At 41.9% G+C, this 16,311-nt stretch overlaps 1 protein-coding gene across 1 annotated transcript in view; it reads right to left on the minus strand.

Annotated features, from left to right (window-relative positions):
* Positions 1-585: 585 nt before the first annotated feature.
* LOC309970137 (immunoglobulin kappa light chain-like) overlaps positions 586-16,311 on the minus strand; it is a gene marked incomplete at its 5' end in the record, with an annotated part of 43,799 nt that continues 28,073 nt past the window's right edge. Inside the window, 2 exons of the mRNA XM_082852407.1 lie at positions 586-1,075; positions 4,491-4,543. Coding sequence (XP_082708533.1) covers positions 753-1,075; positions 4,491-4,543 — 376 coding nt within the window. The 3' untranslated portion in view covers positions 586-752. The remainder of the gene's footprint in view (positions 1,076-4,490; positions 4,544-16,311) is intronic.

Genomic DNA, 16,311 nt, shown 5'->3' on the forward strand with positions numbered 1-16,311 from the left:
CATGTGTCTGTTGGCAATCTGTATATCTTCGTGAGGTGGATGGACCTAGAGACTGTCATACAGAGTGAAGTAAGTCAGAAAGGGAAAAATAAATACCGTATGCTAACACATATATATGGAATCTAAAGAAAAAAAAAAAAAAAGGTCATGAAGAACTAGGGGCAAGACGGGAATAAAGATGCAGACCTACCAGAGAATGGACTTGAGGATATGGGGAGGGGGAAGGGTAAGCTGGGACGAAGTGAGAGAGTGGCATGGACATATATACACTACCAAATGTAAAATAGATAGCTAGCGGGAAGCAGCCGCATAGCACAGGGAGATCAGCTTGGTGCTTTGTGACCACCTAGAGGGGTGGGATAGGGAGGGAGGGAGGGAGGCAGGGAGATGCAAGAGGGAAGAGATATGGGAACATATGTATATGTGTAGCTGATTCATTTTGTTATAAAGCAGAAACTAACACACCATTGTAAAGCAATTATACTCCAATAAACATGTTAAAAAAGGAAAAGAAAAACAATGTTTAAAAAGCTTAACTCAGGAAGGAGAGAGAAATCACAGGTGCAAAGATTCACTTTATTTATTCATTTTCCCCCCAACATTAGCATGATTAAAGCCAAAGAGGGGGAGGACGGTGAGGTGGGGAGATGGGCTGGAGGATTGCAATAGGGAAAAGGGCCCGAGGCCTGAAGAGGCGAGGAAGGGGGCTGGGACCCAGCCCAGGTGATGGACGAGCCTGCAGGCCTCTCGCTCTAACAGTCGTTCTTATTGAAGCTCTTGACCAGGGCGGAGGCCAGGGACTGGTGACTGACCTCGCAGGTATAGAGACTATGGCTTTGGTACTCGGAGCTGGACAGCGTCAGGGTGCTGCTGAGGCTGTATGTGCTGTCCTTGCGGTCCTGCTCAGTGAAACTCTCCTGGATGTTGCTGTCTTGGACAACTCCATCCACTTTCCAACTGACTTTGATAGTTTTGGGGTAAAAGCCATTCACTAAGCACACGACAGAGGCAGTTCCGGTCTCTAACTGCTGTTTGGATGGTTGGAAGAGGAAGACAGATGGCTGAGCATCAGAGCCTGAGGAAGGAAGCATAGGGGGTGGTGTTTAAGTAACAGGGAAGTTCTCCACTTGGGTGCATTGTTTGTGGGTGAGCCTGGAACTGCAAGGGACAGACATGCAGAGAGCAGCAGGCTTATTCTGTGGCATCCAGGGAGCAGCTAGGGAAGCCAGGAAGCATACTTCTCATCGCCATGATTTGGAGATTTTCCCCTAGCCCCTACCCCTTAAGAAAGTTCTAAATTGTTTTGTTTGAAGTCTCTGCAGCCTTTCGAAGCTCTGTGCATGCCCTTCTGACCTTACCTCTCTCTCCTTCATCTGTGTTCTCTGCCTCCTGCAGGGAACCCTGTGCTTCAGACCAAGAAACAAAACCACTTCATTGGACCCGTCAGAGTTCAGAAGTGAGAACAGGACTTGCACAGATCGTTTCCCCTGTGCCTCTCCTAGTTCTGTGCAGTGATATCAGGCTGCCTTTCACTGCCTGGGCTTCCTTCGGGCGTGTTGGGGTCAGACCCACCAGGCAGGGTGAGCCCCAAACTCAGCCTGGGCCCGGGTCGGTGGGGGGACCGGCCCCTTCACCCTCTGGGATCAGGCCAGCAACTCGCCCACTCCTCGCCAAGGCCTCAAAGGGAGACCTGGGTCCTGGCCTGATGGCTGTCACCATATGGGGCAAGGTTCAGCCAGACCAGGAGGGTCAACTGTAATTTTGGCCACCTGCCCGGGAGGAACTGGCTAGCTTCACTTCTGACCATGAACAGCTGCCAGATGGCCTGCTGGGAATCCCCTTTGTGGGCCTTCAAGCCCTCAGGTGGGAGAGCATGAGTTAAATAACAAACCAAGAATCTTCTTTTGCTGTGAAAAGTCACAGATAAGGGAAGAGATTTTTATAAAGCTATAAACCTTTATAAAGCTATAAGCCTCCCTGTTAACCAAGCAGTTTAATATAAGATACTGAAATTTTAATGTTTTGATACTTTCTTCTCTTTTAACCATCATCACTATGTTTTTCAGAGAATTTTATAAAATAGCCTTAGTAGCAAAATAATATGAATTCTAGAAAAAAAGGAGAGGAAATATTCTATGAAGATACTCCTATTTGGGTCAATTTTTGATAGCTTTAAACTTTCTATCTTGCATTAAACAATTAGCATATTTGATATGGAAACTCTTGTAAGACCTCTTACTAGCTTTCTAATGGAGTTTAAAATTTATTAAAAGATGTTTAAAAGGCCCTAAATACAGTTTTAGAACAAGTTTAAAGTACTTGATTACAAGTTTAAAGTAAGTTTAAAATACTTACATGGTTTAAATAGTTTGAAAAGGGTTTTAAAATGGCCCTAAAATAGTCCTGTCAGGTTGTCCCAAACCAAGAATAATCTTTTTCAAGTATTGCTTTTGAAATTACCTGGAGTAAACAACGACAATAACAAATAACTAAACTATGTTAAAGGCTATATAATTAAAATAGCCCGATTAAAAACGTTCTAATCACAGAATGTGGGGATTGGAAAATATATTCTATTAAGTTTTTATCAATGGCATTTACATATGGTTAGATATTTTGTACACCTGAAATAGAATCCTACTGAAGCCATTAAATTTCTGAAAATTAAAAACGTGTCACAAATTTATCTGATTTTTTGTCAGCAAATATACCTTAATGATATTTATTTTGAACTCAGTAAAAATTAATTGATCAAAACCTGAACGGCCAGATTGTTGCTGGCCTTCGGTTATATTTTTGCTGGTGTCGATTTTGCCCTGAAAGAATTTTTATATATATATACATATATATATATATACATATATATATATATACACATACGTATATATATATGTATATATATATACACACATATATACATACATATATATATGTATATATATGTATTTCATTTGGATTGAGCCTTTATTACTTAAATACATTTGATGAGAAGATATTTAAGAAATTACATATCACTGCAAAAAAATAGCTTTAAGTTCTTTATAGTCTTCTACTGGAAATTTTTATTAAGAGGATATAATAATGTGAATTTCATTTCTGGAATCGCTAATAAAAATCAGGTTTCTCCCTGTTTTCCCCATGTTAACTCATGCCCATCACATTTCTGTTCTCTTCCGTTAGCGACATTATTTGTATCACTGTGTCAGGAAAGAGGGCCACGGCACAGCTGAATGGGCGATCGCGGGGTTGCCGTGGCCTTTGGCGGCATTTAGCGGCCAGGTGCGCCGTCACCAGAGCCCCGGGACCTGGCCGCCAATGTCATTCAATCACGAAAATAGACCGCCAAGAAGTCTACAGACCACCCTAGCTGTGCCACGGCCTCCTCTGCAGTATAAAAACACCAGCAAGTAATAACAAGGAACATACTCATTAAAATATTTCCTATTTTTCTACATGTCCGTGGGCATCTAAAAAACGCAATTATTTTATTTTCCTTCACTTAAACAAATTACTTCAAAACTGAGCTTTTGGGGACAACCGTCTTTCCTCCATTATGATAAGAGATCATTTCCAGTTTAGTCTAATATAGAAATGTGGCTTTCTAAAAAAGAGTAATCTGTTAAGGTATAGAATCTCTATAGAATTTCTAAATATTGACAGTTTAGCACTCATTTTAGCCTCTAAAAATGACGGTGCTTCTGATTCGCAATTAAGCGGCACCTTTAACACAAATAAATATGCTTTTCTAACTTCTTACTGATTTCGTAATGCATCCTATTGATTTTTATTCTTATAAAATAATATATCGGACAGAAGAGAGAGAAAACAGACTAAGAAATACATTTCTCTACTTTTCCGTGTTGTACATACAAGCAAAAATCAATACAATATTTGGCAAATTTCAATGAAAATTAATTCGCTTTAACTCTTTTAGAGCTGCAAGGATTCCTTTTTCATCGACAATAATTTTTTTCCCCTTTGAGTCATTCGGTGTAGATTAATCTTTTTGTCTACAAACCCAGGTTTGGAGCTGAGTTTAACTTTTGAAACTGATAAAAAAATCTGAAATGTTCTCATTTACCCATCTCCACAAAACTCATACTTAAGCCTCTGAAAGTCAACACTGGCATTTAGACCCAGATACATTTCAGAAGGTAGTAGAGAAAAATTACTTACGTTTAATCTCCAGACGTGTCCCTTGGCCAAAGGTGGTCCTCAGCGTTAACTTAATTACTTTCCCCTCAACAAAAATCTGGTTTTGCTGCTAAAGTCATTTGACTGTCAGATACAGAGAAAATCTGGCCATTTAGATGCCACGTCAACTAACTAGCTCTGTGCTCTTCTGAGACAACCTGATTTTCAGTCCCTTTCTGATCTCATTTTCAGAAGAATCCCATTCTCTTCGAAAGTGACCTCAACTCACATCCCAAGCATGAAAACCCCCAAATTTCACGACTCTATAAGAAAGAGGAGTAGAAAAGTGCACTTACGTTTGATTTCCACCTTGGTCCCCTGGCCGAACGTATAAGCCACAGTGAGTGAGCTAACACACCCCCCTGGTCAAAAACCTCCCTCTGAAGCCAATCACAGGAAAAAGGCTAATTCACAGAAAAATCCAGATTTTTCTTCCCCTTTCTCTCCACAAACCCTACTGTCCTTACAAATTCATCCACTTTTCTGTTCAGCTTAAAAATTGACTATCTTCTGGTTTTCTGCCTTTTAACTTTTGGGTCATCAGGAATGGCTCATTTAACCAAAATGTCACAAATTTGCACAAATGATACAGCAGGACAAAAACCGCACAGATAACTGAGCAAAAACAGATAACTGAGCAAAAAACAGATAACTCACATTTAATCTCCACTGTGGTCCCTGGGCTGCAAGTGAACCACGGTGATTCCCCTTAACTTCCACTCGCACAAAACCCTACCCTGAAAGGGCAGCAAACCCCCTTCCCCAATTCAGTTATTTTGGTTTGGAAATCTTAAAAATTAGTCATCAGTTAGCCTCCTGTAGAACAATTTCCCCTCCTCTGTAACTAATCTGGGAATGAAATTTGTTTTATCCCTGACACCTAATTAATGAAAACACGCAAAAAGGAACAAAAAGCAAACCAATTAGACAGAAACGGCAAAGAATCGGTTGAAAAAAATACTTCTGTTTGATCTCTATTTTGGTTCCTGAGCCGAAAGTATACACACAAAGTGTATACACTGAGGAAAGGCCGTGTCAATAAACTAGTCTGAGAGGTTCTTGGATTTATGCATGAGTGATGGAAATAGAAAATTTGGGGGAGAATTCCAACAAACTCATCACTGAAGCTGCTTTCCATGTGGCCCGCAACAAAGTTAGATTCTTAGAATAAATTCTAAACTGCTTGTGGGGATAGAGAGAGAGCGAGAGGGAGAGGCTAAGTGCATGTTTATGTCACCCTGAAAACTCTTGATGAGCTATCTTATCAATGTTCCTCAGCTCTAATATTTCAAGAAACACCATTTTTGGTTTTTATTTGACATGATTAACCAGCCTATTTGAGAGGTCTGCCTCCCACCAGTACCATAGAGTAAATCACCCAGCATTTTAGAGACACAATGACACAATTTTGCTCTTCACAAAGGTTGAAGGAGGGGGGCTTCCCTACCTGCCTGCTGAATATTTGTGTCTGATAATCCATCCTGAAGTTTGTGGTTCAAAGGTTTTCTTCAGCTCATCATTCACAGTAGAGTCCCAGGCAGGTGATTCTTTTTTTTTTTTTTTTTGCTGTACGCGGGCCTCTCACTGTTGTGGCCTCTCCCGTTGCGGAGCACAGGCTCCGGACGCGCAGGCTCAGCGGCCATGGCTCACGGGCCCAGCCGCTCCGCGGCATGTGGGATCCTCCCGGACCGGGGCACGAACCCGTGTCCCCTGCATCGGCAGGCCGACTCCCAACCACTGCGCCACCAGGGAAGCCCCAGGTGATTCTTTTGACTTCAGTTTGATCCCTCCCTCCTTAGGATCATATTGTCTGTCATTGGTACTTGACTTAAGATGATATTCCAAAAGGGTAGGAGGAAATTCTGGAGTCCACATTCAGCGGTACTCAGAATCTGATCAATTGCTTGTCTTCGGGCTAGAGTGCCACAGATGGACATCTGCCCTGCGTCTCCACGGGGGCAAGGATGGCTCCATTAGCCTGGAAGGAGGGAGGCAGAGGAGGTCACTTGAAAACTCGCTGCTGGTTTGCTGCCTTGGAGCTGTGCCTCTTTCCATTCATCTCTGAAGAGAGACATGCTGAGAGAAGCAAAGTCCTTTGCCCAACCATGTGCAAACGCGTGTGCCGTAAACGCGACTCAAGATTTTGGTCCCACTCTGGAAAATGTAGACACTCATCTTGTTTCCACAAGGACATTAAGGCTGCAGGTGTTTGTTGACGTTCTAGAGTGAAAGCGACAACAGCAGCAACGTACCAGGGCTTATGGACCCTTGGAGATTTACATATTGAGGCTTGTGGTTTGCAGCGGGTTTCCACTAGTGATGAGCCCTTTGAGCTCGGCCCTGGAGTTCCCTGGCTCCCTGTCTGTCTGCTTGGCATCCAGCCCTGCGTCTCCTCTCACCCTACTCAGAGAAACCCATCGCGGACCAGCTCCGCAGGCAGCTGTGGAGTTACGTGAATTCAGGTTTGGCTTTTCACACTTTTTGCCTTTGTTGTCAAAATCCTCAGGTCCTTTATGGACACTCCACTCTGCTTTGTGCTGGCTCAGGGACCCTCACTGAGTGCCCGTTCCCACCCCTCTGACCATGCCCCCCCCACCCCAGTCTTGCTTATCTTGACTAAGGACCTGGGCTCTGCATCTTTCCTGCCCAGTCTGCGACATTGCCTCATTCCCTCAATGTGTATATCCTGATCCCATTTCGAAAGGATTTCAATGTCTCTTTGCTTTCCAGTTCCACCAGCTCTTCTGTTCGGCTCCACGGGTCAGTTAAGGCGGTTACCACTCAACCTAATATTTTGCTGCTGTTGACTCTGTTCTGTTCTTCTTGTCCTTGTAGGTTTGTTTATTATTATTATTTTGGCTGCACTGTGAAGCTTGTGGGATTTTAGTTCCCTGACCAGGGATTGAACCCAGACCCTTGGCAATGAGAGCGCAGAGTCCTAACCACTGGACCTCCAGGGAATTCCCTGTGGGTTTATTTCTTTAAAATAATTTCTTAAAAAAAAATTATTTTTAGGTTTTTAAAAATTTTGTTGTTTTTTTAAAGAATTTATTTATTTATTCATTTACTTTTTGGCTGCGTTGGGTCTTTGTTGCTGCGCACGGGCTTTCTTTAGTCGCGGCGAGCGGGGGCTGCTCTTTGTTGCAGTGTGCCAGCTTCTCATTACGGTGGCTTCTCTTGTTGCAGAGCACGGGCTCTAGGCACGCGGGCTTCAGTAGTTGTGGCACGCGGGCTCAGTAGTTGTGGCTCACAGGCTCTAGAGCGCAGGCTCAGTAGTTGTGGCGCACAGGCTTAGTTTCTCTGGGAGATGTGGGATCTTCCCAGTCCAAGGCTCAAACCCATGTCCCCTGCATTGGCAGGCGGATTCTTAACCACTGCGCCACCAGAGAAGCCCCTTAATTTTGTTTTTAAACAAGGGGGTATTGTGATTGAATGTGTGAGTTTAATTCATCATCTGAAACTGTATCTTTCTTAAACTGGCTCCTTTGGGTTCTAAGTGGGGTTAAACTAGGCTGGTTCCTGGCTCTTCTCCCGATACTAATCAGCATCACATTTAAGGGCTGTTAGTCTGGTGCTGGGGGAAGAAGCACAGATCACCTCCTTCCCCTTCAAGCACCCTCCACCCCAAAGCGCCCTGATCATCCTGGCTGAGACTAGAGTTCCGAACCTAAGAGGGAAGGATGGGGAGAGGGCAGGGTGGCGAGAAAACAAACAGCAAAGAAACAAGAAGAAAAGTCAAGAAACCCAACAACTGAAGCAAGGAATAATGTGGACTTGTACATTGAATGTGCTGGACCTGTCCACCGCTCTCAAACTCCCTTTGCAGTGACAGAAAAAATGTAAAACTGAGAATAAATGTATTCCAGGATTGGAGCATCACAAAGGATCCTGTTAGGAGAAAAAAAAAAATTGGGGGAAAACTGCACAGATTTAAATTACATGATTGAAATGATGGAGCAACTAGAATCTAGAATCTTCCATTCCATCACAAAAATAGGCAGGGGCCCTTGAAGCAGCCAACACTAGTTTTCCCCACAAAGCCCTCAAAAAAGCACATGCACCTCAGAGTTAAAAGACATTGGGACTGAGAGTGGGATGGGGGCTGGTGGAATGTGGAGTAACACCCGGGATGCCTGACACTTGCCCTTCAGGCCATGTGACTAGTGATGGAAATAAAAAGGGGTCAGGTGACAGGCATTCAACAGCAATGGGATAAAAGTCTTCCAAAGCACCAGAAGAAGAAAAAAAATTAGTAAACCAAAGTAGCAAAATTCAGGACAAGGAAATAAAAAATCAAGAGAAAAATATGATAAACCGAAATACAAAATAAGATGGGCAGGCCAAGTTCAAATAGAACAAACTATAATAAAAGTTAAGTTATCCAAAGCTTGAAGATAAGGCAAAATGATGACTACTGAGAAAAATTCTCTCCTTGACCAAACTCTACTCAGGCTCCTCTGAACTCTCTTCTCAAGCAGGCCCTGAATTTTGGGCTTCTGTGTTTATCACTGCATTGTCCAGTTTTAGCAAGAATCCTGCTAAGTCAATTTAACCAGAATTCCCCATCCTGCATCCTCCTTGGTATCTAATTGAGTTCCTTATGTTCCATCATCTCCCAGGTAATGTCTGAGGACCCTGGTCTGCCTTCAGCAAGGCTCCCATCAGGTTGGTTCAGCCAGAATCAGAATTACCCCTGATGTTTCCTCTTAGAAATTGTCTATCCACTGACCCCTACCCTGCTCCTTGGCTATATATTTGAAGCCCAATCTCTCTCCCCTTCTGTATAACCCCTTTGCTGCGTGGTGGTCCCTACACTTATGATGGTAATGGTCCGGAATAGGGTCTGTCTTACCATTTTCTTTTTCTGGCTGTGCTGCGTGGCTTGTGGGAACCTTGACCAGGGTCGAACCTGGGCACCTGGCAGTGAAAGAGAGGAATCCCAACCACTGGACTGCCAGGGAATTCCCAAGCCTTACCATTCTTTAATAACTGTCATACATGATTTTTCTTCAACACTATGTGTCCTTTCAAGGTCCTTTGATTTGCTAGAGAAATAAAGTTTGTTTGACTTGTATTTATTACTGATTAAAAACTAGACTCCAGGGCTTCCCTGGTGGCGCAGTGGTTGAGAGTCCCCCTGCCGATGCAGGGGACACGGGTTCATGCCCCGGTCCGGGAGGATCCCACATGCCTCGGAGCGGCTGGTTCTGTGGGCCATGGCCGCTGGACCTGCGCATCCGGAGCCTGTGCTCCGCAACGGGAGGGGCCATGGCGGTGAGAGGCCCGCGTACCGCAAAAAAAAAAGACAAAAAAGCTGGATTCCAGAAAGTTAGATATTAGCCTAGAAAAAACGGATATCATGAAAATGACAAATGATTTTTGTCCGGGAAGACCACTCCAAGCCTTATGGTTTTATTGCTCTGTAGGACATTAACCAGTTTTGAATCTTGTTTAGCAATCTTATTCTAGCCTTGATAGGGGTGTGTGTGTGTGTGTGTGTGTGTGTGTGTGTGTGTGTGTGTGTATCTATGACCTCCTTTCACCAGCTTTATCATCTGGTTCTGTCATCAATAAATTAAATGAATCTTTGACACACGCTCACAATATATATGCATGAGAACTTTAAATTTTTTGGAAAAATTTGTACCTTGACAATATAAACGAGAAAAACTTTACAACTGAAAGACCAAGAACAGTGAATGTAACACACAAATCTGGCCATATGTTGTTGAAAAGAGATGTATTTAAAACTCATACATAAAATGATTGGAACAACTAATTCAACGGATGATTGTCAGGCAACTGCTAACTGAAGGAAGGACAATGTGTAATATTGGAGAAATAGAATTAGAGGAAAGAACACTTCCAGGGACAAAATCAAATATAATAAAAAGACTGAAGAGCTCAGACTGTGGGAAATACATTTCTATCAGATTGTTCTGTTTTTGTGAATATCATTTGCAAAGCATGAGAGAAAGGCACTGGGTATTGAGATTGCCAGTTTTCCCAAGGACAGGAAATGGGTGGGCTTGGGGCCCAAGGAGGGGTGTGTCCCTTGGGGCTCAGGGACCATTAGGGGCTGAGAGAGAGGCTGGTGGTGGCAGTGGTGGTGAGGAAGGTGGGGAGGGTCAAAACTCACTTGAAGTCACGGCAGTGCCTCCAAGTCTCTAACCTATATTCACGCTCATCCTCAAATGTTCTTATGTCAGGAACAGCCCGCTCAGGTTGAGTGATTAGATAGAATGAAATGCTTTCAGTCTCTGGGTCCTTTTCCTCAAGATTCAGCAAGCGGGGAGGTTTGTTTAGCCTCGCTTGGGTCAAGGGCTACCCCTTGGCTAAGGAAAGTGTTGGTCCCATGACATCCTCAGCTGACTCCACCTAATCAGAAAGAAGTCATTCCTCAAAAGGGGAGGTTAGTTTGCTCTTAGGAAGTGCAAGGATGCAGTTAGGAAATGGAATGTCCATTGCTCTCTGTTCTTCCGTGTATTTTGAATCCTCAGCTGGTGAATTAGGATATTTTGACTATAGATAAAAGATACAATTCACCAAGAAGATTTAATAGTGATGGACTTTTATACTGAGTCAAAATGCATCAAAATACATTAAAAATTTTTATTAGAGACACAGTAAGAACTTGAGAAAATGACAATTACACCAGAAGACTTTCTTTTTTTTTTTTTCTGCCTATTGGGAATAATAGGTATTTTTATTAAACTATTACTGGCAGTCAGTATTGTGCTAAGTGCTTTATATATATATATCACTGTTTTTGATTGTGAGATTAGTTCTGTTAGATAGTTGCTTTCTTCATGTAAGAGATGAGGAAACTGGTGTAGGATGATCTTAAGTAACTTGTCCAAGGTTACATTTAGTAAGTAGCAGAGAAGAAGACTTTCTATATAGACAAAGAAGTTGGGACCAACACAATGAAAACTGGAATCTCTCTCCCTTCTTCATTCCTTCCCAGGCCCATCATCCTATCCTGTGTGGAATAACAGAACTGACAATAGTGTGAAATCATTTTGCCGGCATCAACATGTTAAAGATTATTTGCCTCTTTCCCAAGTGTGTTTATGTAATAAGGCACATTTCCAAAAGTAGCTGAGAATATTTCTGTCTAAGTTCCCTGGTGGAGAAGCATAAGCTTCAAACAGATTCTTTCTAATCCACATACTGACCCCCATTAGAAAAAGAAAAAGAGATATATGTCTCAATTCATTTTAATATATATGTGTATATATATAATACACACACACATATATATCAGTAGATACTTGGGTATATAACATTGAAAACATAATCTTTTCAAATGCCTATGGAATATTTATAACATTTAGCTGTGTACTGGGCCAAAAAGAGAATGAAACATTTATACATTGTTCCAAAGTAGAAATCATTTTGGACACATTATCTTTACCACAACGCAATAAACCTAGAACTTAGCCATAAAGTAGCCAACTAACAGATTACTGACTTGGAAATTAAAAAATGACCACTCTAAAAATCTTAAAAAGGAAATATATCAAATTACAGAGCAACGAATTACTGAAGCGTCAACAACAGTGAGAATACTGCATATTAAAATGCAGTATTTTATTTATTAAATATTAAGTATTTATTAAATACTCTTAGTATTTAATACTGCATATTAAAATTCATGGGATGGAATCGAAGTGGGTCTCAAATGAAAATGTGTTTTCTTTACTGATTAAAGAACCAAGAGGACTTCCCTGGTGGCACAGTGCTTAAGAATCTGCCTGCCAATGCAGGGGTCAGGGATTTGATCCCTGGTCCGGGAAGCATGCCGGAGCAACTAACATGCCGCGGAGCAACTCAACCCGTGCACCACAACTTCTGAGCCTTCACTCCAGAGCCCGCGAGCCACAACTACTGAGCCCACGCGCCACAACTACGGAAGCCCGTGTGCCTAGAGCCTGTGCTCTACAACGAGAGAAGCCACTGCAGCGAGAAGCCACCGCAATGAAAAGCGTGCGCACCGCAACAAAGAGTAACCCCAGCTCGCCGCAACTAGAGAAAGCCCGTGCACAGCAACGAAAACCCGACGCAGCCAAAAATAAAATAAATAAATTTATTAAAGAAAAAGAGCCAGGAGATCAAACATAATAAACTAAGCATTAAACTCAAGGAGCTAGCCACAGAACAAGATGAACCAAAAGAAGGTAGAAGGACATAATTAGTAAAAATAAAAACAGAAGCACATAAAAAACAAAGCTATTTTGGTGAATAAAACCAAGAGATATTTATTTGAAAATGATCAATAAAATAGACAAATTTCTGGACAGTGTGACCAAGGAAAAAGAGAAAAACACATATAGACATTGAGAATGAGGAAGAGATTACAGCATACCAAAAAGCTTTTAAGAATTAAAGCACGTGCTGCCTGGATTTCCCCCGTTCTTCCAGCCTTCTGGGGCCATCCTCACTATTATTTTTTTCCATTTCCTTTTTTGGTAGTGACTCGGGGGTAACCTCGCTATTGAGATGTAATTTACATTCCATACAATCCACCCATTTAAAATACACAGCTCAGTGTTTTTTAGTATATTCATCATATCACACTACAAATGCAACCGTCATCATAATTTGGGAATATTTTCATCACCTCGAAAAAGAAACCCCGTTCTCCTTCTCTATCACCTCTTAGTATTCTCATCCTTCCCAGCTGCTGGCAACTGCTAATCTACTTCCTGTTTCTCTATATTTTCTCATTCTGAACGTTCCATAAAAGTAGAATCATAATAGGTGGTCTTTTGTGTTGGGCTTCTTTCACTTAGCCTAATGTTTTCAAGGTTCATCTCTGCTGTAGCATGAATAATATCCCACTGAATGGATATACCACATTTTGTTTATTCATTAATCAGTTAATTCACCCTTTTTTGTTATTCAAATAAAACTGCCCGGGGGGGCCCCCCTGTGACATGTTGGTGATGGCTGCACCTTTTCAAGGATTCTCAGAAGCTTCTCAAACATGTGGTCCCTTCCTGTTTAAGATTCTTATGGCAATGGGATTATTGATCTCCCTGACTGCTGTCATGATTCCTGTACCATTGCCTTCTCTCTGCCCCTCCTCACTTCATGCTTGACTCGTCCTCTTACTTCATTTTCCAGAAACCCACTTGTCCAGGGTTTCTAGGTTAGGCAGGGTTGGTTTGATAGAATGTTTATTCTTCTCATTTTCTACCCATATTCAGATTAAAGCCCCCCTAGGCCATTGCTCTTTTAAAATTTTATTTTTAAATTTTTAATATTTTCTTCCAGTTTTATTGAGATATAATTGGTGTACAGCACTGTGTAAGTTTAAGGCATACAGCATCATGATTTGACTTACATACGTCATGGAATGATGATCCCAATAAGTTTAGTGAACATCCATCATCTCATACAGAGACAATATTAAAGAAGTAGAAAACACATCCTTTTCCTTGCGATGAGAATTTAGGGTTTACTCTCTTAACAGCTTTCCTATGTAACACACAGCAGTGTTAATTACCTTTATGAGGTTGTACGTTACATCCCTAGTACTTATTTATAACTGAAAGTTTGTACCTTTTGACCACCTTTATCCAATTTCCCCTTCCCCCAGATAGGCTTTTGCTTTTTTGAACATCTAAATGAAGGGCACAATTCCTTATCTCCCAAAATAAATGGAATAATTCACCCAAGAAGAGATAGACACTAATTTTAGAAGAAATTGAGGAGTTTGTCAAAGACCTACCTTCTCCAAAAGAACCTAATACAAGACAGTTTTCAAGCAGTTTCTTTATAAGCTTTTTTTTTTTTGAAACTGATAATTCCTATGTCAAGGAGATACACAGATATGGAATACTTTTCAATTTATTCTCTGAGTTGGCATGACTGTGATACTGCAAGTGGACTGGAGCAGTCCTCAAATGAAACCTAGGACCCTTACAGATTAGAAAGGCTCATCTCTGTTCCTTGAACGCAAATTTCATGGCCCTTTAAAGTGAAGTGAGGAGAAAGGGTAAATATTTAATCAATCTTGTGATTGGCATGGCTGGGAATTTGGATAAGTACTAGACAAGGAGTAGCTGACGAAATTAATACCAGAAACCAGGAGGAGTCTACCCAAATGTAAGGCATATACACCGGGACACATCAACCTAGGGAAGAACCAAGATCACAAAAATAACCACGCACAACGTATCATTGACACTTGTCTCTGCCCAGGATATCATATCTTCCACTTCCATGAAAAAGAATATTCTTCACAGCCCTCATTATTTCTTGCATCGCACAGGCATCTCATGAGGGATCGCACTCACCGCTGCACTCTCCGTGATTAACAAGTAATTGTTAAGGAACTGGAACTTGGTGTCCAGTACATGTTTACCCAAATGAATGAGTGAAACGAACAAGGATTGTTCAGCAGTCACGTGGTACTTGCTGTTTTCTCCTCTCTTGCTCTGGCGCGCCCTCTGGTGATCACTTTCGGTAATTTCTGAAGCCCTGAAAACTGCTTCTGAAGGTGGTGCCTTAACTGGGACTGTCTGGGCTGCAGCTGAGCCTGGGACCATGTTAGACTGAATAGTATATAGGCTTAGTGTGATCTTGGAGGGTCTTTGTAGACCCTTGCCTCCCAATTAAAGTACTTCCATCACATTTCCTGAGGCACTTGGCAAAACCTTCGTAAACCAGGAAAATTGTTTGCACAGTTGCCGTCTGTTTCCCTTAAGTCAGTGGAGGCATTTTAATGCATTTTCTGAAATCTAGTGACAGAATGAAAAATGAGTCTGTGCAGCATGAAAATACGTTTCTTTCTTCAGCGTGACAGCTGCTCCGGAACTCAGTCAGGGTACAAACATCACATTTAATATAGAAAAGAGCCTTAACTATTGACTTTTATAACTGAGGAAACAAAGGCCCCCTTAATGACTGAGGTTGTAGGAGCACAGTCAGGGTCTAAACCTTTGCTGTCTAAGAACCAGTTTGTGATTTCCGCTAAATGCTGCCAGTTGGAATAATCTTCAGCCTGATAAATGTATTAACTAAGAGCAGTGATAGCTACTCTAATAGATACGATCCAAAGCTTCAGTGACTGAATGCACTGGAAATTTGTTTTTCACTTGTGTGAAGTTCTAATTGGCAGTGGAGGGTAGGGTTTCTGTCCCATGCTGTCTCTGAGGGACACAGGCTGACAAAGGCCATCTTCAGCTTAAAGCTCCTGTAATGAGTTGCAAGACTACTGATTAGGAAAGGAAAATTGACCTCACAGTCACAACCACTGAATCGGGCTGGAGTTCCAGGCTAGAATGGAGGCTTTGCGGATGGTGAGCTCTACACATAATGAAGTTCTCCATTGCTGCCTAAGAGACTTTGGCTATTGAAGGAGAGGGTAAAACCCGAGTGACCCAAACTCTCCAGGTAGGTGGGCAATCACTTTGGTAGAGGGGTATTTATCATACTTCCCACATCCTGCCTTACATCATGGAATTTTAGAATCGTATTTGAACAGCTTGAAATACTTCTGTATTCGCCATCGTGCCTCTATACTGAGTACTCAGTGATTGCTCTTCAAACTGAATTTGATAAATATGTATATTTGGGAATATGTCACATTGAAACTACTTGGATATATAATTTAATTAGAAAAATTAGAATGTTTATGGATAAATCAACAAGTATCTCCTCCCTCCCTCCCTCCCTTCCTTCCTTCCTTTTTTCTCCACACTAGTATTGCTGGGGTCCACTGTTGTGCAGACAGCATTAACATAATGTCATGAGGTATGACAAAATATGTACAGATCCTTGAAGAACATGGAGAACCACATATCTTATCAAATATTCTCTAGATGGGTGCAGGGTCTCTCCTGCCCAGTGCCATGCAGGCTTCATCGCAAGGGCTACCACATCCTATTTATACCTCCCAGAGCAGTAGGGCAGTGACTGAGGTGGGGAGAGAGATTGTAGCACTTAGATTTACATGGAATAATTAAACAGAAAGGAGATGACAAATACAGAAAATTCTTTCTTCTGGACAGGTCTTTACTATTATAGCCTTAGAAAAATTACTGCTGATTATTTTGTCTTTTTGTGAGAGTGACTCCTTCTCATAGTCTTGGCAAAGTGATCTACTGA

This window comes from Leucopleurus acutus (genome assembly GCF_964270905.1).
Source record: "Leucopleurus acutus genome assembly, chromosome: 12".
In the NCBI taxonomy this organism is placed as follows: Eukaryota; Metazoa; Chordata; class Mammalia; order Artiodactyla; family Delphinidae; genus Leucopleurus; species Leucopleurus acutus.